Source organism: Gobius niger (assembly GCF_951799975.1).
Source record: "Gobius niger genome assembly, chromosome: 16".
Taxonomy (NCBI): Eukaryota; Metazoa; Chordata; class Actinopteri; order Gobiiformes; family Gobiidae; genus Gobius; species Gobius niger.
Window position 1 is genome coordinate 30,212,718 of NC_136867.1, and position 20,320 is coordinate 30,233,037.

The 20,320-nt window shown below is 46.5% G+C and overlaps 1 protein-coding gene across 1 annotated transcript in view; it reads left to right on the forward strand.

The window, feature by feature from the left end:
• Positions 1 to 20,320, forward strand: part of hectd1 (HECT domain containing 1) — a 58,240-nt gene that overhangs the window by 21,525 nt on the left and 16,395 nt on the right. The window contains exons 13-29 of the mRNA XM_079574318.1: positions 279 to 490; positions 1,813 to 1,959; positions 2,056 to 2,150; positions 3,687 to 3,792; positions 3,899 to 4,033; positions 4,951 to 5,090; positions 5,908 to 6,120; positions 8,767 to 8,877; positions 8,954 to 9,120; positions 11,069 to 11,245; positions 14,211 to 15,056; positions 15,281 to 15,388; positions 15,473 to 15,568; positions 15,631 to 15,720; positions 15,783 to 15,872; positions 16,582 to 16,677; positions 18,582 to 18,803. Coding sequence (XP_079430444.1) covers positions 279 to 490; positions 1,813 to 1,959; positions 2,056 to 2,150; positions 3,687 to 3,792; positions 3,899 to 4,033; positions 4,951 to 5,090; positions 5,908 to 6,120; positions 8,767 to 8,877; positions 8,954 to 9,120; positions 11,069 to 11,245; positions 14,211 to 15,056; positions 15,281 to 15,388; positions 15,473 to 15,568; positions 15,631 to 15,720; positions 15,783 to 15,872; positions 16,582 to 16,677; positions 18,582 to 18,803 — 3,051 coding nt within the window. The remainder of the gene's footprint in view (positions 1 to 278; positions 491 to 1,812; positions 1,960 to 2,055; positions 2,151 to 3,686; positions 3,793 to 3,898; positions 4,034 to 4,950; positions 5,091 to 5,907; positions 6,121 to 8,766; positions 8,878 to 8,953; positions 9,121 to 11,068; positions 11,246 to 14,210; positions 15,057 to 15,280; positions 15,389 to 15,472; positions 15,569 to 15,630; positions 15,721 to 15,782; positions 15,873 to 16,581; positions 16,678 to 18,581; positions 18,804 to 20,320) is intronic.

Sequence of the window (20,320 nt, forward strand, 5' to 3'; positions counted from 1 at the left end):
ATTATTCCCTCCTGAGCTGCAGGAACAGACCAGATCCACATCAGGAGCGTTTACTGAAGAGAAACTTTTCTAAACTCACTGAGCTGGTACCTACTTGGTACTGTTAAACGGTACCCAGCCCTAGTTTCCATAGACTAAGACATTTACGGTAAACCCTGATGTTCATGGAAAGGTCACTATAGTCATTTGGCCCAATAAACTCACACTGGACTAAAACTGGACAAAAAACAATGATTTGACTCTAAGTCCTCCTGACGTTTGTTCTCCGTGTTCCTCAGGCTCAGAGTTCGTGACGGGCTGGACGGGGAAGCGCGGCCGGAAGCTCAAGTCCAAACTGGAGAAGACGAAGCAGAAGGTGAAGTCCATGGCGCGGGAACTTTACGACGACCATTTCAAAGCCGTGGAGTCGATGCCACGCGGCGTCGTGGTCACGCTGAGGAACATCTCCACACAGCTGGAGTCGGCCTGGGAGCTGCACACCAACAGACAGGTACTACAACTAATACTGCTACTGTTACTACTTCTACTACTTCTACTACTTCTACTACTACTACTATCTGTCATCTACTACATATTTAAAATCCCTTTAAAGAAACCTTCCAAAGTCCACAAATATAAAGTTTGTAGGAGCTCCTAAAGTGCAGAGGTTGTTGGTCACATTCAGATTCAGATTATTTGCAGTTTAAAACCACATTGGAAAAAAGTGTACAAGGACATTACATAAAAAGAAACAAATGCCGCATAAAAAAACTTGGACAGTAAAATACTGCACAATAAAGTCCGTAGGAAAAATGAAAGCTCGATATAAGAGTGGAGCTTTAAATATGGCCTCCAGGAGAACCAGGTCTTCAGAGTGAGACCAACCACAGAGTAATACGACTGGTTAGGCAATAGTAAAAGTTTAAAAGATCTTATGAGTAAACATGAACAGCAGGGGCCTCAAAATACTCCCCTGCGGAGAACCAGTGCTAACATACAAATGGCACCATCGAGTCCAGTTTGAGTTTGTGAATGAGTTTTGTTGGGACCATTGAGTTGAAAGCTGAACTGTAGTTTATGAAGAGCATCTGGGATATGATTTCAGTTCTTCAAGATGTTTGTAGACGGAGTTCAGGGCAAAGGAAACGCGGGCCATCGCGGGCCAACGCGGGCCAGTGCTTTCAATTCTAATGACTAGGGCCGGGTACGATACTGATGCTTTAGTGATCCGATACCGATACCTGAATGATACGCTTTCCGATACCTTTACTAAAATACATGACATCGAGAACCAGAAAACAGAACAATAAATTAAAAAAATGTAAAATAGGGGAATAAACCTGAGAAAAATGATGAATGAATTGGACAAAAATTGGGACGAAATTGGAGAAAAATGGGGAATAAACTGGAGAAAAATTGGGACTAAATTGGAGAAAAATGGGGAATAAACTGGATAAAAATGGGGAATAAACTGGATAAAAATGGGGAATAAATTGGAGAAAATGGGGAATAAACTGGAGAAAAATGGGGAATAAACTGGAGAAAAATGGGGAACAAACTGGAGAAAAATGTGGAACAAACTGGAGAAAAATGTGGAATAAACTGGAGAAAAATTGGGAATAAACTGGAGAAAAATTGGGAATAAGCTGGAGAAAAATGGGGAATAAACTGGAGAAAAATGGGGAATAAACCTGAGAAAAATTGGAGAAAAATGTGGAATAAACTGGAGAAAAATGGGGAATAAATTGGGGAAAATGGGGAATAAATTGGGGAAAAATGGGGAATAAACGTGGTCCTCAACGCTTGGGGATAACCTCTCTGTTGTGATTCCAGTGCATCGAGGGGGAGAACACGTGGAGGGACCTGATGAAGACGGCTCTGGAGAACCTCATCGTGGTCCTGAAGGACGAGAACACCATCTCCCCGTACGAGATGTGCAGCAGTGGGCTGGTGCAGGCCCTGTTCACCGTGCTCAACAACGTGAGTCCTCCCTCTCCTGCGTCGGGTTTAGTTTGTCCTAACGTGTTCCCGGCTGGATCTTCTCTAAACCAGCATCTGTCTCTGGTTTTCCCGCAGAGTGTGGAGCTCGACCTGAAGCATGATTGTAAGCCTCTGATGGAGCGAATAAATGTCTTTAAAGCTGCTTTTAGTGAAAACGAAGACGACGAAAGGTAATTCCTTCTTATAAACCAGGGGTAGATGTTTTGAATGATTATGAAGATGACAGTATTACAAAAGTCAGAGCTCAAACGCCTGTTGGAGGACTTTAAAAATGTGTGAAATACAGTCAATTCTTTCAAAGTTTCAAAACAGAATGGTCGTGTAACTCAGCTATATTTTTGAAACAGTAATCTGTAATACAAACATATTACACTGTTAAAGCTGTCATCACTAATATAGAATGTATTACATTTTTAAGTAACTTGCCCAACATTGCCAATGTCAAGAAATGTGGGGAGAATGGGGAATAATTTGGGAGAAAATGGGGGAAATAGGGAAAACATTAGTAATAAAAAATTGGCAAAAATAATAATAAAAAAAAAGTAAAAAATAAATATATATTTTCGCAAGAAATGAAAAAAAAAATGGGGAAAACAAATCATTTTTATTGGAGCTGAACCAACGAAGTTAGTTCCTAGAGTCTAGGACCAACGGCATCAAAGCTGTTTTTTCTTTTTTTTCTTTTTCGTACCAGCTTTAGACGCCAGTAGAACCTTAACTCTTTTCCCCGATACCAGACTGGTGTTGTTTAACGGTACCTCGCTCTACTCATGTACAGACAACGCTGGCATTGTAGAAAATGGTGTTTTACTTTGGGGGAAAAACTGGGGAATAAATTGGAGAAAAATGGGGAATAAACCTGAGAAAAATTGGAGAAAAATTATGAATAAATTGCACAAAAATTGGGAATAAATTGGAAGAAAATGGGGATTTAACTGGAGAAAAATGGGGAATAAACTGGAGAAAAATGGGGAATAAACTGGAGAAAAATGGGGAATAAACTGGAGAAAAATGGGGAATAAACTGTAGAAAAATGGGGAATAAATGGAGAAAAATGGGAATAAATTGGAAGAAAATGGGGATTTAACTGGAGAAAAATGGGGAATAAACTGTAGAAAAATGGGGAATAAATGGAGAAAAATGGGGAATAAATTGGAAGAAAATGGGGATTTAACTGGAGAAAAATGGGGAACAAACTGTAGAAAAATGGGGAATAAACTGGAGAAAAATGGGGAATAAACTGGAGAAAAATGGGGAATAAACTGGAGAAAAATGGGGAATAAATTGGAGAAAAATGGGGAATAAACTGGAGAAAAATGGGGAATAAACTGGAGAAAAATGGGGAATAAACTGGAGAAAAATGGGGAATAAACCTGAGAAAAATTGGAGAAAAATTATGAATAAATTGGACAAAAAATGGGAATAAATTGGAAGAAAATGGGGAATAAACTGGAGAAAAATGGGGAATAAACTGGAGAAAAATTCAGAATAAATTGGAGAAAAATGGGGAATAAACGTTGTCCTCAAAGCTGGCATTTGTAGAAAATGGTGTTTTACTTTGGGCTAAAATTGGCAGGTCCGGCTCTTGGTCTTTTTACAATGAATAAAATCGTCCCTCCGCCATGCAAGCGTGCCTACCCCTGTTATAAACCGTTTCCCAGTTTTATCATGTGTGTGACTCCGCCTCCTCCTCTTCGCTCCCGCAGTCGTCCCGCCGTTGCCTTAATCCGTAAACTGATCGCTGTCCTGGAGTCGATAGAACGGCTTCCTCTGCACCTTTACGACACGCCCGGATCCTCCTACAACCTGCAGGTAAACGACACTCCGCTGTCTTTAACGTAGCTCTCAGGAATCCCCCCCCCCCCCCCGCGAGCAAACCCGTCACTGAGGACAGCGCTCCAATGTGTCTGTGCTGCAGATCCTGACCCGGCGGCTGCGCTTCCGTCTGGAGCGAGCGCCCGGAGAGACGGCGCTGATCGACCGGACGGGACGCATGCTGAAGATGGAGCCTCTGGCCACGGTGGAGTCTCTGGAACAGTACCTGCTCAAGATGGTGAGGCTAAAACCAGCAGCCCTGTCCTCTTAACTGTTAGATTTGGGTAAAGCCAAACGGGAGAAAATGTGCTCGGTTCGGGTGGGGGTTAAGAGGTTAATATTCCAGAGCATCACGCCACTGTTGGGAAAAGGTGATGTTGCTGATTGTAGCATTTAGCCGCGGTTAGCACAGTTTAAGCTGCTGTTAGCATCATAGAAACATCCTAACAATCCTAATGTATGTGAGTCGCCTGCTCAGTGTATTTTAGCCTCAAACATTGCAAATTATTACCAATCCAGATGTTTACAGCTGTTATTCACATTTAGGTTTCTGTCCAGCCCAGTTAGAAATCATTAATGAATGAACTGACCTTTTGAGATTTAACTTTAGATACAAGTCACAGGGCTTAAAGTATTGCGGCTTGAGGCCTCTGGCGCAAGCAAAGACTGCAAATTATTTGTCCGTTTTTTCCGCGCATTTGTGAAAAAGTCACGTTTCCCGCACTTCTTACGGTCCATGAATGCATCTCACGCGCAGCCTCGCTGTTACGTGATTCCTCTGAAACCAAAACAACTGCCACGCGGAGGCTGGAGCTACTTTTGTTATGGATTAAGTTTTGCCAAATGGACGCTATTATCAGACGAGTGAGAATCGGGTAAAGAGGCGAAGAGCAGCAGGTTCTACGACTGATCCACAGTGAGTTTATTTATTTATTCTGTGAGAGCAGTCGGGCTAACGGGGTCGCATACACATTTGATTGCTTTCAAAAGGATCATTGTCCTGAACAGACTTCAAAACGCAGGGAAAAAACGTTCCACATTCCTTATCCATTTTTAACCAATTTTGCCTCATTGTTCCCAAATTTTCCACCGAATTTTGCCAAATTCGATCCCTATGTTTCCTTGTATGTTTCTGATGCGTTGGTGTGTTTGCAGGTGGCGAAGCAGTGGTACGACTTCGAGCGCTCGTCGTTCGTGTTCGTGAGGAAACTGAGGGAAGGTCAGAGCTTCAGCTTCAGGCACCAGCACGACTTCGACGAGAACGGACTCATCTACTGGGTCGGCACCAACGCCAAGTAAGAGCGGCGCCAACGCGGGCCAACGCGGGCCAGCGCGGGCCAGCGCGGGCCAACACGGGCCAACACGGGCCAACACGGGCCAGTACTTAAACAGAACAATAAATAAATAAAATAAAAAATATGGGAAAAACCTGAGAAAAATGGCAGAAAAAATATGAATAAATTGGACAAAAATTGGGAACAAATTGGAGAAAAATATGGAATAAACCTGAGAAAAATGGGAGAAAAATGATGAATAAATTGGGAATAAATTGGAGAAAAATGGGGAATAAATTGGAGAAAAATGGGGAATAAACCTGAGAAAAATTGGGGGGAAATTGTGAATAAATTGGAAAAAAGTGGGGCATAGATTTGACAAAAATGGGGAATAAATTGGAGAAAATAAGGAAAAAAATGTTAATAAATTTGTGGGGAAATGGGACAAATATTACTAATAAAAATGACCAAAAATGAGGGCATGACAAAGAAAAAATGGGGCAAAAATAAGAAAAAAATTAGAAAAAATGTGGACAACATGAGAATAAAAAAAATTGGGGAGAAAAAAACTGCATCAAAACTCGGATCTAAGGAAATAAGATATTTTTTCAGTACCTGCTCTCAATACTTTTACTTTGTCTATACCAGAAGAACCTAAACTGTTTTCCCGATTCCAAACTGGTGTAGTTTAGCTCTGCCCAGCCTCGAGCGCAGTATTGCAGTATTGCAGTATTGCAGTATTGCAGTATTGCAGTATTGCAGTATTGCAGTATTGCAGTATTGTAGTATTGCAGTAAAAGTACCTCTTCAGTCTCTCCTTCCTCTGCTCCTCTGTTAGGACGGCGTACGAGTGGGTGAACCCGGCGGCGTACGGGCTGGTGGTGGTGACGTCGTCCGAGGGCCGGAACCTCCCGTACGGTCGACTCGAGGACATCCTGAGCCGCGACAGCTCCGCCCTCAACTGCCACACCAACGACGACAAGAACGCCTGGTTCGCCGTCGACCTGGGGCTGTGGCTGGTGCCGTCCGCCTACACGCTCCGGCACGCCAGGTAACGCTATACACGCTATACACGCTCCGACACGCCAGGTAACAACTGACACGCTATACACGCTCCGGCACGCCAGGTAACGCTATACACGCTATACACGCTCCGGCACGCCAGGTAACGCTATACACGCTATACACGCTCCGGCACGCCAGGTAACGCACCTGACACGCTCCGGCACGCCAGGTAACGCACCTGACACGCTATACACGCTCCGGCACGCCAGGTAACGCACCTGACACGCTATACACGCTCCGGCACGCCACGCTATACACGCTCCGGCACGCCAGGTAACAACTGACACGCTATACACGCTCCGGCACGCCAGGTAACGCTATACACGCTCCGGCACGCCAGGTAACGCTATACACGCTCCGGCACGCCAGGTAACGCACCTGACACGCTATACACGCTCCGGCACGCCAGGTAACGCACCTGACACGCTATACACGCTCCGGCACGCCAGGTAACGCACCAAACACTAGTTTATTCAAAATCCCTCTGAGGAAATCTTTGAAAGAAAATATAACCACACATTTAAATCTGGCTACGTCCATTATTTTTGATTTTGTCATTGGAATTCACATCTGTACCTGTCCCTGCCCCTCATCTGTTCCTGTCCCAGCCCCTCATCTGTACCTGTCCCAGCCCCTCATCTGTACCTGTCCCAGCCCCTCATCTGTTCCTGTCCCAGCCCCTCATCTGTACCTGTCCCAGCCCCTCATCTCTACCGGTCCCTGCCCCTCATCTGTGCCTGTCCCAGCCCCTCATCTGTGCCTGTCCCAGCCCCTCATCTGTACCTGTCCCAGCCCCTCATCTGTGCCTGTCCCAGCCCCTCATCTGTGCCTGTCCCAGCCCCTCGTCTGTGCCTGTCCCAGCCCCTCATCTGTGCCTGTCCCTGCCCCTCATCTGTGCCTGTCCCAGCCCCTCATCTGTGCCTGTCCCTGCCCCTCATCTGTGCCTGTCCAAGCCCCTCATCTGTACCTGTCCCAGCCCCTCATCTGTACCTGTCCCTGCCCCTCATCTGTGCCTGTCCCTCATCTGTCCCAGCCCCTCATCTGTCCCAGCCCCTCATCTGTACCTGTCCAAGCCCCTCATCTGTCCCAGCCCCTCATCTGTCCCAGCCCCTCATCTGTCCCAGCCCCTCATCTGTACCTGTCCCAGCCCCTCATCTGTGCCTGTCCCCGCCCCTCATCTGTGCCTGTCCCTGCCCCTCATCGGTGCCTGTCCCAGCCCCTCATCGGTGCCTGTCCCTCATCTGTGCCTGTCCCTGCCCCTCATCGGTGCCTGTCCCAGCCCCTCATCGGTGCCTGTCCCAGCCCCTCATCTGTGTCTGTCCCAGCCCCTCATCTGTGCCTGTCCCAGCCCCTCATCTGTGCCTGTCCCAGCCCCTCATCAGTGCCTGTCCCTGCCCCTCATCTGTACCTGTCCCTGCCCCTCATCTGTACCTGTCCCAGCCCCTCATCAGTGCCTGTCCCTGCCCCTCATCTGTACCTGTCCCTGCCCCTCATCTGTGCCTGTCCCAGCCCCTCATCTGTGCCTGTCCCAGCCCCTCATCAGTGCCTGTCCCAGCCCCTCATCAGTGCCTGTCCCTGCCCCTCATCTGTACCTGTCCCAGCCCCTCATCTGTTCCTGTCCCAGCCCCTCATCTGTTCCTGTCCCAGCCCCTCATCGGTGCCTGTCCCAGCCCCTCATCTGTGCCTGTCCCAGCCCCTCATCTGTTCCTGTCCCAGCCCCTCATCTGTGCCTGTCCCAGCCCCTCATCTGTTCCTGTCCCAGCCCCTCATCTGTGCCTGTCCCAGCCCCTCATCTGTTCCTGTCCCAGCCCCTCATCTGTGCCTGTCCCGGCCCCTCATCGGTGCCTGTCCCAGCCCCTCATCTGTGCCTGTCCCAGCCCCTCATCTGTTCCTGTCCCAGCCCCTCATCTGTGCCTGTCCCAGCCCCTCATCTGTACCTGTCCCAGCCCCTCATCTGTCCCAGCCCCTCATCTGTGCCTGTCCCAGCCCCTCATCTGTACCTGTCCCAGCCCCTCATCTGTCCCAGCCCCTCATCTGTGCCTGTCCCAGCCCCTCATCTGTTCCTGTCCCAGCCCCTCATCTGTGCCTGTCCCAGCCCCTCATCTGTGCCTGTCCCAGCCCCTCATCTGTCCCAGCCCCTCATCTGTGCCTGTCCCAGCCCCTCATCTGTGCCTGTCCCAGCCCCTCATCTGTGCCTGTCCCAGCCCCTCATCTGTCCCAGCCCCTCATCTGTGCCTGTCCCAGCCCCTCATCTGTACCTGGCCCAGCCCCTCATCTGTACCTGTCCCAGCCCCTCATCTGTGCCTGTCCCAGCCCCTCATCTGTACCTGTACCAGCCCCTCATCTGTACCTGTCCCAGCCCCTCATCTGTACCTGTCCCTCATCTGTGCCTGTCCCAGCCCCTCATCTGTACCTGTACCAGCCCCTCATCTGTACCTGTCCCAGCCCCTCATCTGTACCTGTCCCTCATCTTTCCCTGTCCCAGCCCCTCATCTGTCCCAGCCCCTCATCTGTGCCTGTCCCAGCCCCTCATCTGTACCTGTCCCTCACCTGTCCCTGGCCCCGCCCCTCACCTGTCCCGTCTCTCTCTGATTGGAGGATTAACCTTCACCCTCTCCTGGTCTCTCCTCAGGGGTTACGGCCGCTCGGCGCTGAGGAACTGGGTGTTCCAGGTGTCTAAGGACGGCCAGAGCTGGACCACGCTGTACACGCACGTGGACGACTGCAGCCTCAACGAGCCGGGGTACGGCGGTGACGTCACTCTGTTTATCCAAACCCTGTAAGCGCGCCCCTCACCTCGGTCTAACCTGTGCCCTCAGCTCCACCGCCACGTGGCCCCTGGACCCCTCCAAAGACGAGAAGCAGGGCTGGAGACACATCCGCATCAAGCAGATGGGGAAGAACGCCAGCGGGCAGACGCACTACCTGTCCCTGTCCGGGCTGGAGCTGTACGGGACGGTCACGGCCGTCTGCGAGGACCAGCTGGGTCAGTATGAGCACCAAAGCTCTTCTCTGGAGTCCAAATTTTATTCCTCTGTGGGAGACGGCAGCGGCTAAAGACGGGGAAATATACACGGGGGCATGTGCAGACAAAGGGACTAAACTTTTTCATTCCACTCTTTAACAACATCTGCACTTCAGACACTTTACAGGCTCCACTCAACTACGTTTGGATATCCCATTCCTGACACATTTATTAAGCTTTGAAGCTCCCACTAACAACCAGTTTATTCAAAAACTAACCCAGATCCAAAATCCCACTGAGGAAATCTTTGGAACTAATATACAAAAATAAAACCACACATTTAAACCTGGCTCTGTCCATTATTTAGATTTCCTCGCTGAAAATGTCAGTAATTTTTGCCATTTTTATGCAAAAAACTAAAAAACGATTATATTAGGCTGGTTTGATCTTTTACATTGGCATTATCTCTGGAGCCGAAGGTGCAGAGACCTGTTTTTTGCAGTGGAAAAAGCTCAATCAGAGCTTTAAAATGATCCTCCCACACACAACAAGTTTGTTTACCTGGGATCCTATTTTATATATTTTATGTTGCAGACTTTTTGTATAATTTCAGAACCATATAAGAGACTTTCTTGTTTTGAAATCTGCTGATTTCTGTCTTTCAAACGAGCCCCCTCTGAAGAACGAAAGTTACGTATGTAACTACGGTTCTATGAATCCCGGATGACCAGAGCTTCTCTGTCACTCAGAATCCTTGCGTTTTCGCGAGAAGATTCTTTAGGAACAGAGGCTCGGTTGACGGGGGAATATATTTCCTCCGGGGCGTCATGCAGGGTCACAGGTGTGACTCATTTGGTATTAAGGCGAGACACGGCAGGTGAAAGTATTGATTTTTCACGTAGTGGTCGAAGTGGAGATTTTTATCTATTTTCCTCCCTTTACATCTTAGTTTTCATGTCAGATATAAAAATAACAAAACTCACCCCGCATGATGTTTATTTTATGATGTTTTGTCCGCCTGCGAGGTGGGGGCAACCCGGAAGTAGCTGCTGCGTAAAAAGTCCGTCTTTCAAGCGGGTTTTCATTCATAAATATTGACAAATTTTACATCCACGTGTCCTGCTAAGGGTCCCCGTGATGACACTTTCACCCAAATATGGTGTTTTTCCTCCTACGAGAGGCCCGGTGCGGAAAAGTCAGCGAACGGGCCGAGCATGAGCACTCGCTACAAAACTTCAAAGCTGGTGTTCACTGAATGAAAAAAAGCCGCACTCGGGCAACGAGGAAACCCTTATAGAAGCTCCCACAGACTCCAAACTTTCCAGTCTGAGACCTAACAATATTTTGAAGTTTTTTTCAGACAGTTTTTTTAATATCTAATTCCTAGCCTGATTTATTCAACTTTGAAACAAAAAAAACAGGCGGAATTTGAGTTTTTACAGATTTTTTCACTGATGATTAGTTTATTGAAAAACTAAACAAAATATCCAAAATCCCCTCTGATAAAATCTTAGTCACTAATATGTCAATAAAATAAAACCAAAACATTTAATCTGGATCAATTCATTATTTTGATTTCGTTGCCCAAAATATAGACAATTTTGGCCATTTTAATGCTCAAAATGCCTTATTTTTATGTGAAAACATAAAATGACAGAAAAAGTGCAATACATTTTTTCCTCATATTTATATCTGTGATGTTCAGCAAAAGCTTCAAATTGACATCTCTACATTTATTTTTTCCCCCTATTCACCTGCAGTGTCTCGCCTTAACTACTCGAACTACGCATGTGCGAAGGGAACATTCAGTTAAAACTAAAAGCTTCATAATATTTTCTCATTTTTCTATCAGTAATATACGGAAAAAGTTTCTGCTTGCTTTCCCTAAATGACATGTTTTTCCTCCTTCATGTGGAGTGTTGGGTGTAACGTTCCTCTGGTTCCTCTGGTTCCTCCGGTTCCTCCTCAGGTAAAGCGGTGAAGGAGGCCGAGGCCAACCTGCGCAGACAGAGGCGGCTGTTCCGCTCGCAGGTCATGAAGTACATCGTCCCCGGGGCCCGCGTGGTCCGAGGCATCGACTGGAAGTGGAGAGACCAGGACGGGAACCCGCCAGGAGAGGGCACTGTGACCGGGGAGGCACACAATGGTACGGAAAAACCCCCAGATCACGGTTCTTACACCTACTGTCATGTCACAGCGAGCCAGAGGAAGCGAAGGAGTCTCCGCAGAGGAGCCGGCGCCACGAGAGCCGGGCTTTTCCCTTTCTGCTTCCTGTCGCTGCTTGCATTGTGAAAATCAGAATTCCAGCCCAGATTTGCCGTTGCATTTGAGAGAATCGGGTGGAATCCAGGAGAGTGTGATTTGTTGATGAAGCTTTGCATTTGTCTCATTTGTTCCTTTGATCGTTTCTGTTTTCTCCGCTCCACATGGACCACAGCATCAGAACAGACATGAGTTTGGAATCATCTCAAACTGTCAAAGTCATTTAAAGTACGGCGTGGAAGTGTTTGGACAGTGGCTTCCTGTTCATGCCAAACAGCACGCCATTTGAACTCCAAATGAGGGATTTAAAATGAAACTCAGAATCTGTGCTTCTAGATCAGTGTGATTTCAATTGGTCCATTGTGGAGTATCCTCAGCCCTTCTCGATCTACCCCCTCTCTCCTCCCTCCTCCCTCCTCTCTCCTCCCTCTCTCTTCCCCCTCTGCTTCTCCCCCTCTCTCTCTCAGGTCTGTACTGATCTGAGCCTGCCTCTTCTCACCACTTCTCTTCATCTCTTCTCCTTCTCTCGTCTTACCTCTTCTCCTGTCTTATCTATTCTCACCTCTTCTCACCCCTTCTTTTCTTCTCTCTTCTCTCTTCTTCTCCTCTCTCCTCTCTTCTTCTCCTCTCTCACCTCTTCTTCTCCTCTCTCACCTCTTCTCCTCTCTTCTCTCTTCTTCTCCTCTCTTCTCTCTTCTTCTCCTCTCTCACCTCTTCTCCTCTCTTCTCTCTTCTTCTCCTCTCTCCTCTCTTCTTCTCCTCTCTCACCTCTTCTTCTCCTCTCTCACCTCTTCTTCTCCTCTCTCACCTCTTCTTCCTCTCTTCTCTCTTCTTCTCCTCTCTCCTCTCTTCTTCTCCTCTCTCACCTCTTCTTCTCCTCTCTCACCTCTTCTTCTCCTCTCTCACCTCTTCTCCTCTCTTCTCTCTTCTTCTCCTCTCTCACCTCTTCTTCTCCTCTCACCTCTCTTCTTCTCCTCTCTCACCTCTTCTCCTCTCTTCTCTCTTCTTCTCCTCTCTTCTCTCTTCTTCTCCTCTCACCTCTCTTCTTCTCCTCTCTCACCTCTTCTTCTCCTCTCTCACCTCTTCTTCTCCTCTCTCACCTCTTCTTCCTCTCTTCTCTCTTCTTCTCCTCTCTCACCTCTTCTTCTCCTCTCACCTCTCTTCTTCTCCTCTCTCACCTCTTCTCCTCTCTTCTCTCTTCTTCTCCTCTCTCACCTCTTCTCCTCTCACCTCTCTTCTTCTCCTCTCTCACCTCTTCTCCTCTCACCTCTCTTCTTCTCCTCTCTCACCTCTTCTCCTCTCACCTCTCTTCTTCTCCTCTCTCACCTCTTCTCCTCTCTTCTCTCTTCTTCTCCTCTCTTCTTCTCCTCTCTTCTCTCTTCTTCTCCTCTCTCCTCTCTTCTTCTCCTCTCTTCTCTCTTCTTCTCCTCTCACCTCTTCTCCTCTCTCCTCTCTTCTTCTCCTCTCTTCTCTCTTCTTCTCCTCTCACCTCTTCTCCTCTCTCCTCTCTTCTTCTCCTCTCTTCTCTCTTCTTCTCCTCTCTCACCTCTTCTCCTCTCACCTCTCTTCTTCTCCTCTCTTCTCTCTTCTTCTCCTCTCACCTCTTCTTCTCCTCTCTCCTCTCTTCTTCTCCTCTCTTCTCTCTTCTTCTCCTCTCACCTCTCTTCTTCTCCTCTCTCACCTCTTCTTCTCCTCTCTTCTTCTCCTCTCTTCTCTCTTCTTCTCCTCTCACCTCTTCTTCTCCTCTCTCCTCTCTTCTTCTCCTCTCACCTCTTCTTCTCCTCTCTCCTCTCTTCTTCTCCTCTCTTCTTCTCCTCTCTTCTCTCTTCTTCTCCTCTCACCTCTCTTCTTCTCCTCTCTCACCTCTTCTTCTCCTCTCTTCTTCTCCTCTCTTCTCTCTTCTTCTCCTCTCACCTCTTCTTCTCCTCTCTCCTCTCTTCTTCTCCTCTCTCACCTCTTCTCCTCTCACCTCTCTTCTTCTCCTCTCTCACCTCTTCTCCTCTCTTCTTCTCCTCTCTTCTCTCTTCTTCTCCTCTCTTCTCTCTTCTTCTCCTCTCACCTCTTCTCCTCTCTTCTTCTCCTCTCTTCTCTCTTCTTCTCCTCTCTTCTCTCTTCTTCTCCTCTCACCTCTTCTCCTCTCTCCTCTCTTCTTCTCCTCTCTTCTCTCTTCTTCTCCTCTCACCTCTTCTCCTCTCTCCTCTCTTCTTCTCCTCTCTTCTCTCTTCTTCTCCTCTCACCTCTTCTCCTCTCTTCTCTCTTCTTCTCCTCTCTTCTCTCTTCTTCTCCTCTCTCACCTCTTCTTCTCCTCTCTTCTTCTCCTCTCTTCTCTCTTCTTCTCCTCTCTTCTCTCTTCTTCTCCTCTCTCACCTCTTCTTCTCCTCTCTTCTTCTCCTCTCTTCTCTCTTCTTCTCCTCTCACCTCTTCTCCTCTCTTCTTCTCCTCTCTTCTCTCTTCTTCTCCTCTCACCTCTTCTTCTCCTCTCTCCTCTCTTCTTCTCCTCTTCTCTCTTCTTCTCCTCTCACCTCTTCTTCTCCTCTCTTCTCTCTTCTTCTCCTCTCTTCTCTCTTCTTCTCCTCTCTCACCTCTTCTTCTCCTCTCTCCTCTCTTCTTCTCCTCTCTCCCCCCTTCTCTCCCCTGTATCCCCCACCTTACCTCTCCCCCTTACCCCCCTCTCTCCCCCCCTCTCTCTCTCTCCCCTTCCCCCCTCCTCTCTCCCCCCCTCTCTCTCTCTCTCTCTCCCCCCTCTCTCTCTTTCCCCCCCCTACACCCCCCTCTCTCCCCCCTCTCTCTCTCTCGGGTCTGTGCTGATCTGTGCCTGCCTTTTTGCCTCTCCCCTCTTGTACTTTTAGGCTGGATTGATGTAACCTGGGACTCTGGCGGCTCTAACTCGTACCGAATGGGCGCGGAGGGAAAGTTCGATCTGAAACTCGCGCCCAGCTTCGACCCTGAGTCTCCCAACACCAAACCTGTGTCCTGCCTTCACCTTTCAGGCCCCTCGTCCACCTTCGCCGCCTCCCCCTGCGCCCCACAGCCGGCGCCCTGGAGCAGCCTGGTCAAGAACAACTGCCCCGACAAGTCCGGCCCCGCCTCCTCGTTTGCCGCGCCCCCCTCCTCTCAGAGCAGGAAGGGCAGCAGCAGCTCGGTGTGCAGCGTGGCGTCCTCGTCAGACCTGTCCTCGTCGGCGCTGGGGGGGCTGCTCCCGGGGAACGCCGGGCTGCGCCTGGAAACGCGGCGCAACGAGGGCCTGCTATTGGACCAGAACGCTTTAGGGGGCGGGGCGTGCGACGGGCAGCAGCAGGAGCCCATCGTGGTGCTGTCCTCGGCGGCGGAGGCGTCCACGAGCTCCACGGACGCCGGAGCGGACGCCGCCATCTCCATGGGACTGGTCAGCGTGAGCTCGCCGGACGTCAGCTCGGTGTCGGAGGCGTCCAGCAAAGACGCGCCCACGCCCCGCCCCCTCTGCTCCGCCGCCAACGCCCGCCTCTCCGTCAGCTCGCTGCTGGCGGCCGGCGCGCCCATGAGCTCCAGCGCCAGCGTGCCCAACCTGTCGTCCAGAGAGGCCAGCCTCATGGAGTCGTTCGTGAGGAGGGCGCCCAACATGAGCCGCACCAACGCCACCAACAACATGAACCTGAGCCGCAGCAGCAGCGACAACAACACCAACACGCTGGGGAGGAACGTCATGGGCAGCGCCAGTGAGTACTTCATATACCGCAGTACTTTATATACCGCAGTACTTTATATGCACATGCTACAGTACAGTACACACACACACACACACCAGCACCTCCAACATGAACCTGAGCCACAGCAGCAGCGACAACAACACCAACACGCTGGGGAGGAACGTCATGGGCAGCGCCAGTGAGTACTTCATATACTGCAGTACTTCATATACCGCAGTACTTCATATACACAGGCTACAGTACAGTACACACACATACCAGCACCTCCAACATGAACCTGAGCCACAGCAGCAGCGACAACAACACCAACACGCTGGGGAGGAACGTCATGGGCAGCGCCAGTGAGTACTTCATATACTGCAGTACTTTATATACCGCAGTACTTTATGTACCGCAGTACTTTATATACACATGCTACAGTACAGTACACACACATACCAGCACCAACAACATGAACCTGAGCCGCAGCAGCAGCGACAACAACACCAACACGCTGGGGAGGAACGTCATGGGCAGCGCCAGTGAGTACTTCATATACTGCAGTACTTTATATACCGCAGTACTTTATATACATATGCTACAGTACACACACATACCAGCACCTCGAACATAAACCTGAGCCACAGCGACAACAACACCAACACGCTGGGGAGGAACGTCATGGGCAGCGCCAGTGAGTACTTCACATACCGCAGTACTTTATATACCGCAGTACTTTATATACATATGCTACAGTACACACACATACCAGCACCTCGAACATAAACCTGAGCCACAGCGACAACAACACCAACACGCTGGGGAGGAACGTCATGGGCAGCGCCAGTGAGTACTTTACATACTGCAGTACTTTATATACCGCAGTACTTTATATACCGCAGTACTTTATATGCACATGCTACAGTACAGTACACACACATACCAGCCCCTCCAACATGAACCTGAGCCACAGCGACAACACCAACACGCTGGGGAGGAACGTCATGGGCAGCGCCAGTGAGTACTTCACATACTGCAGTACTTTATATACCGCAGTACTTCATATACACATGCTACAGGACAGTACACACACATACCAGCACCTCGAACATGAACCTGAGCCGCAGCAGCAGCGACAACAACACCAACACGCTGGGGAGGAACGTCATGGGCAGTGCCAGTGAGTACTTCACATACTGCAGTACTTTATATACCGCAGTACTTCATATACACATGCTACAGTACAGTACACACACATACAAGCACCTCGAACATGAACCTGAGCCACAGCGACAACACCAACACGCTGGGGAGGAACGTCATGGGCAGCGCCAGTGAGTACTTCACATACCGCAGTACTTTATATACCGCAGTACTTTATATACACATGCTACAGTACAGTACACACACATACAAGCACCTCCAACATGAACCTGAGCCACAGCGACAACACCAACACGCTGGGGAGGAACGTCATGGGCAGCGCCAGTGAGTACTTCACATACCGCAGTACTTTATACACCGCAGTACTTCATATGCACATGCTACAGTACAGTACACACACATACCAGCACCTCCAACATGAACCAGAGCCACAGCAGCAGCGACAACAACACCAACACGCTGGGGAGGAACGTCATGGGCAGCGCCAGTGAGTACTTCATATACCGCAGTACTTTATGTACCGCAGTACTTTATGTACCGCAGTACTTTATATACACATGCTACAGTACAGTACACACACATACCAGCACCAACAACATGAACCTGAGCCGCAGCGACAACAACAACAACACGCTGGGGAGGAACGTCATGGGCAGCGCCAGTGAGTACTTCATATACTGCAGTACTTCACATACAGCAGTACTTTATATACGCATGATACAGTACAGTACACACACATACCTGCACCTCGAACATGAACTGAAGAAGTGGAGGTTGTATATCAGTATCATTCATGTTCCCGGGTCCTCTTCTGTGATGAGTTCAGGAGCTCGTTGGTTTGTATTTGTCTTGGTTTTAACCCCTTAACTCCCGCCTGAACCGAGCACATTTTCTCCAGTTTGGCTTTACCCCAATCCAAAAGCTTCTGGAAAAAAAGCTGTGAAAATAGCAACAAAACTGAGACGAAAACAATGATGAAGATGTGACAAAAAAGTGAGAAAATATTGAGAAAAAAGTGACGAAAAATTGATGAAAAAATTACAAAATGTGACAAAAATTTGACAAAACATTTACAAAAATCGATTAAAAAAATGGACCAAAAATGTGACGAAAAAAATGACAAAAAATGTGACTAAAAATGTCAAAAATTTGATTAAAATTTGACAAAAAAATGACAAAATGTGACAAAAAAAACGACAAAAAATGGAAGAAAAAATGACAAAATGTGATAAAAATTGGACAAAAAAAATTACAAAAATTTGACGAAAAATGACAAAATGTGACAAAAAAAATGACAAAAATGGATGAAAAAGTGGCAATAATGCCCAGTGAGTTCTGGCGCTGCCCAGTGAGTACTTCACATACCGCAGTACTATATATACACAGGCTACAGTACAGTACACACACATACCAGCACCTCGAACATCAAACTGAAGAAGTGGAGGTTGTATATTAGAATCATTCATGTTCCCGGGTCTTCTTCTGTGATGAGTTCAGGAGCTCGTTGGTTTGTATTTTTCTTGGTTAACCCCTTAACTCCCACCTGAACCGAGCACATTTTCTTGTTTGGCTTTACCCCAATCCAAAAGCTTCTGGAAAAAAAGCTGTGAAAATAGCGACAAAACTGAGACGAAAACAATGATGAAGATGTGACAAAAAAGTGAGAAAACATTGACCAAAAAAGTGACGAAAAATGGATGAAAAAATGACAAAATGTGACAAAAAATTTACAAAAAATTTACAAAAATTGATTAAAAAAATGGACCAAAAAAATGACTAAATGTGACAAAAAAAATGACTAAAAATGTCAAAAATGTGATTAAAATTTGACAAAAAAATTACAAATGTGAAGAAAAAAATGACAAAAATTTGACCCAAAAATGACGAAAAATTGATGAAAAAGTGGCAAAAATGTTACAAGAAATTTACAAAAAATTGAAGAAAAAATGACAAAATGTGATAAAAATGTGACAAAAAAATTACGAAAAATGACAACGTGACAAAAAAAATGACAAAAATTGACAAAAATTTGACATAAAAATGACGAAAAATTGATGAAAAAGTGGCAATAATGTCACAAGAAATTGACAAAAAATTGAAGAAAACATTGACGAAAAAATGACAAAAATGTGCAGAAAAATGACAAAAAATTGATTAAAAAAATGACAAAAAAATGACAAAAATGTGACGAAAAATGACCAAAAAGTTACAAAAATGAGTTGAGCACCCAACAAAATAATGATGGAAAATAAATCTGATGACGTGAGGAAAAAGATCCTCTCGGTTCAGGCGGGAGTTAAGAGATCGTGTTAAGAAGTGTTGATCTAAAGTCTCCTCTCTGTCCCCTCCCTGTCCCCTCCCTGTGCCCCCCCTCTGCCCTCCCCATGCCAGCCTCTCCTCTCATGGGCGCCCAGAGCTTCCCCAACCTCACCACGACGGGCACCACCTCCACCGTCACCATGTCCACCTCCATCGTCACCTCCTCCAACAACGTCGCCACGGCAACCACCGGTCTCTCCGTGGGCCAGCTGCTCAGCAACACCCTGACCACCAGCCTCACGTCCACGTCCAGCGAGAGCGACACGGGGCAGGAGGCCGAGTTCAGCCTGTACGGTGAGTCCAGGTGTTCCAGGGGGGGGGGGTTTCATCATGGCTCTCAGGTTCTCCAACAAAAACATGACGCTGGCTCTCAACAGGGACAGGGAGAAATACTCTTTTTCTCTAGTTTGGCTTTACTCCAATCCAAAAGCTTCTGGAAACAGGGTGAGAAAATAGCGACAAAACTGAGATGAAAACAATGATGAAGATGTAACAAAAAAGTGAGAAAGCTTAGACAAAAATTTGACAAAAAATTTGACAAAAAAAATGACAGTGACAAAAATTTACGAAAAATTAACAAAAAATTGACAAAAACTGATGAAAAATTAACAAAAAAATGACAGTGACAAAAAGTGACAAAAAAATTGACAAAAAAATGACGAAAAATTGACAAAAAGTCGACAAAAGTGACAAAAAAGTGACAAAAAAATTGGCAAAAAATTGACCAAAAAAGTGACAAAAAAATGATGAAAAATTGACAAAAAATCGACGAAAAAATGATGAAAAATTGACAAAAAAGTGACAAAAAAATTGGCAAAAAAGTGACAAAAATTGACAACAAATTGACAAAAAAGTGCCAAAAAATGCCAAAAAATTTACGAAAAAATGATGAAAAAGTGGCAAAAATGTTACAAAAAAATGACGAAAAAATGATGAACATGTGGCAAAAAAATTACTATTTGACAAAAAAATTACTAAAAAGTGACAAAAATGAGTTGAAAACCCCCCAAAAAATGATGGAAAAAAATGTACCTCTGTACCTTATGAAAAAATGAGGTACAGAGGAAAGTATAGTTCAGTTTTCTGGTTCTCAGTGACAAATATAAGGCACAGAGGAAAGTATAGTTCAGTTTTCTGGTTCTCAATGACAAATATAAGGTACAGAGGAAAGTATAGTTCAGTTTTCTGGTTCTCAGTGACAAATATAAGGCACAGAGGAAAGTATAGTTCAGGTTCTGGTTCTCAATGACAAATATAAGGCACAGAGGAAAGTATAGTTCAGGTTCTGGTTCTCAATGACAAATATAAGGCACAGAGGAAAGTATAGTTCAGTTTTCTGGTTCTTAATGACAAATATAAGGCACAGAGGAAAGCATTCAGTTTTCTGGTGACAAAAAAGTGATACAAAATGGACAAAAAGTGACGAAAAATTGACAAAAAATTGACAAAAAAATGATACAAAAATGGACAAAAAATGGACAAAAAATGGACCAAAAAATGGACAAAAAATGGACAAAAAATGGACAAAAAAATGGACAAAAAATGACGAAAAATGGACAAAAAAATGACGAAAAATGGACAAAAAAATGGACAAAAAATGGACCAAAAAAATTACAAAAAAGTGACAAATTGACAAAAAATGACGAAAAATTTACAAAAAATGGACGAAAAAATGCTGAAAAAGTGGCAAAAAACTGACAAAAAGTGACAGTGACAAAAAATGAAGAAAAATTGACAACAAAATTGACGATGTGGCAAAAAATTTACTATTTGACAAAAAAGTTACAAAAATTAGTTGAAACCCCCCCCCA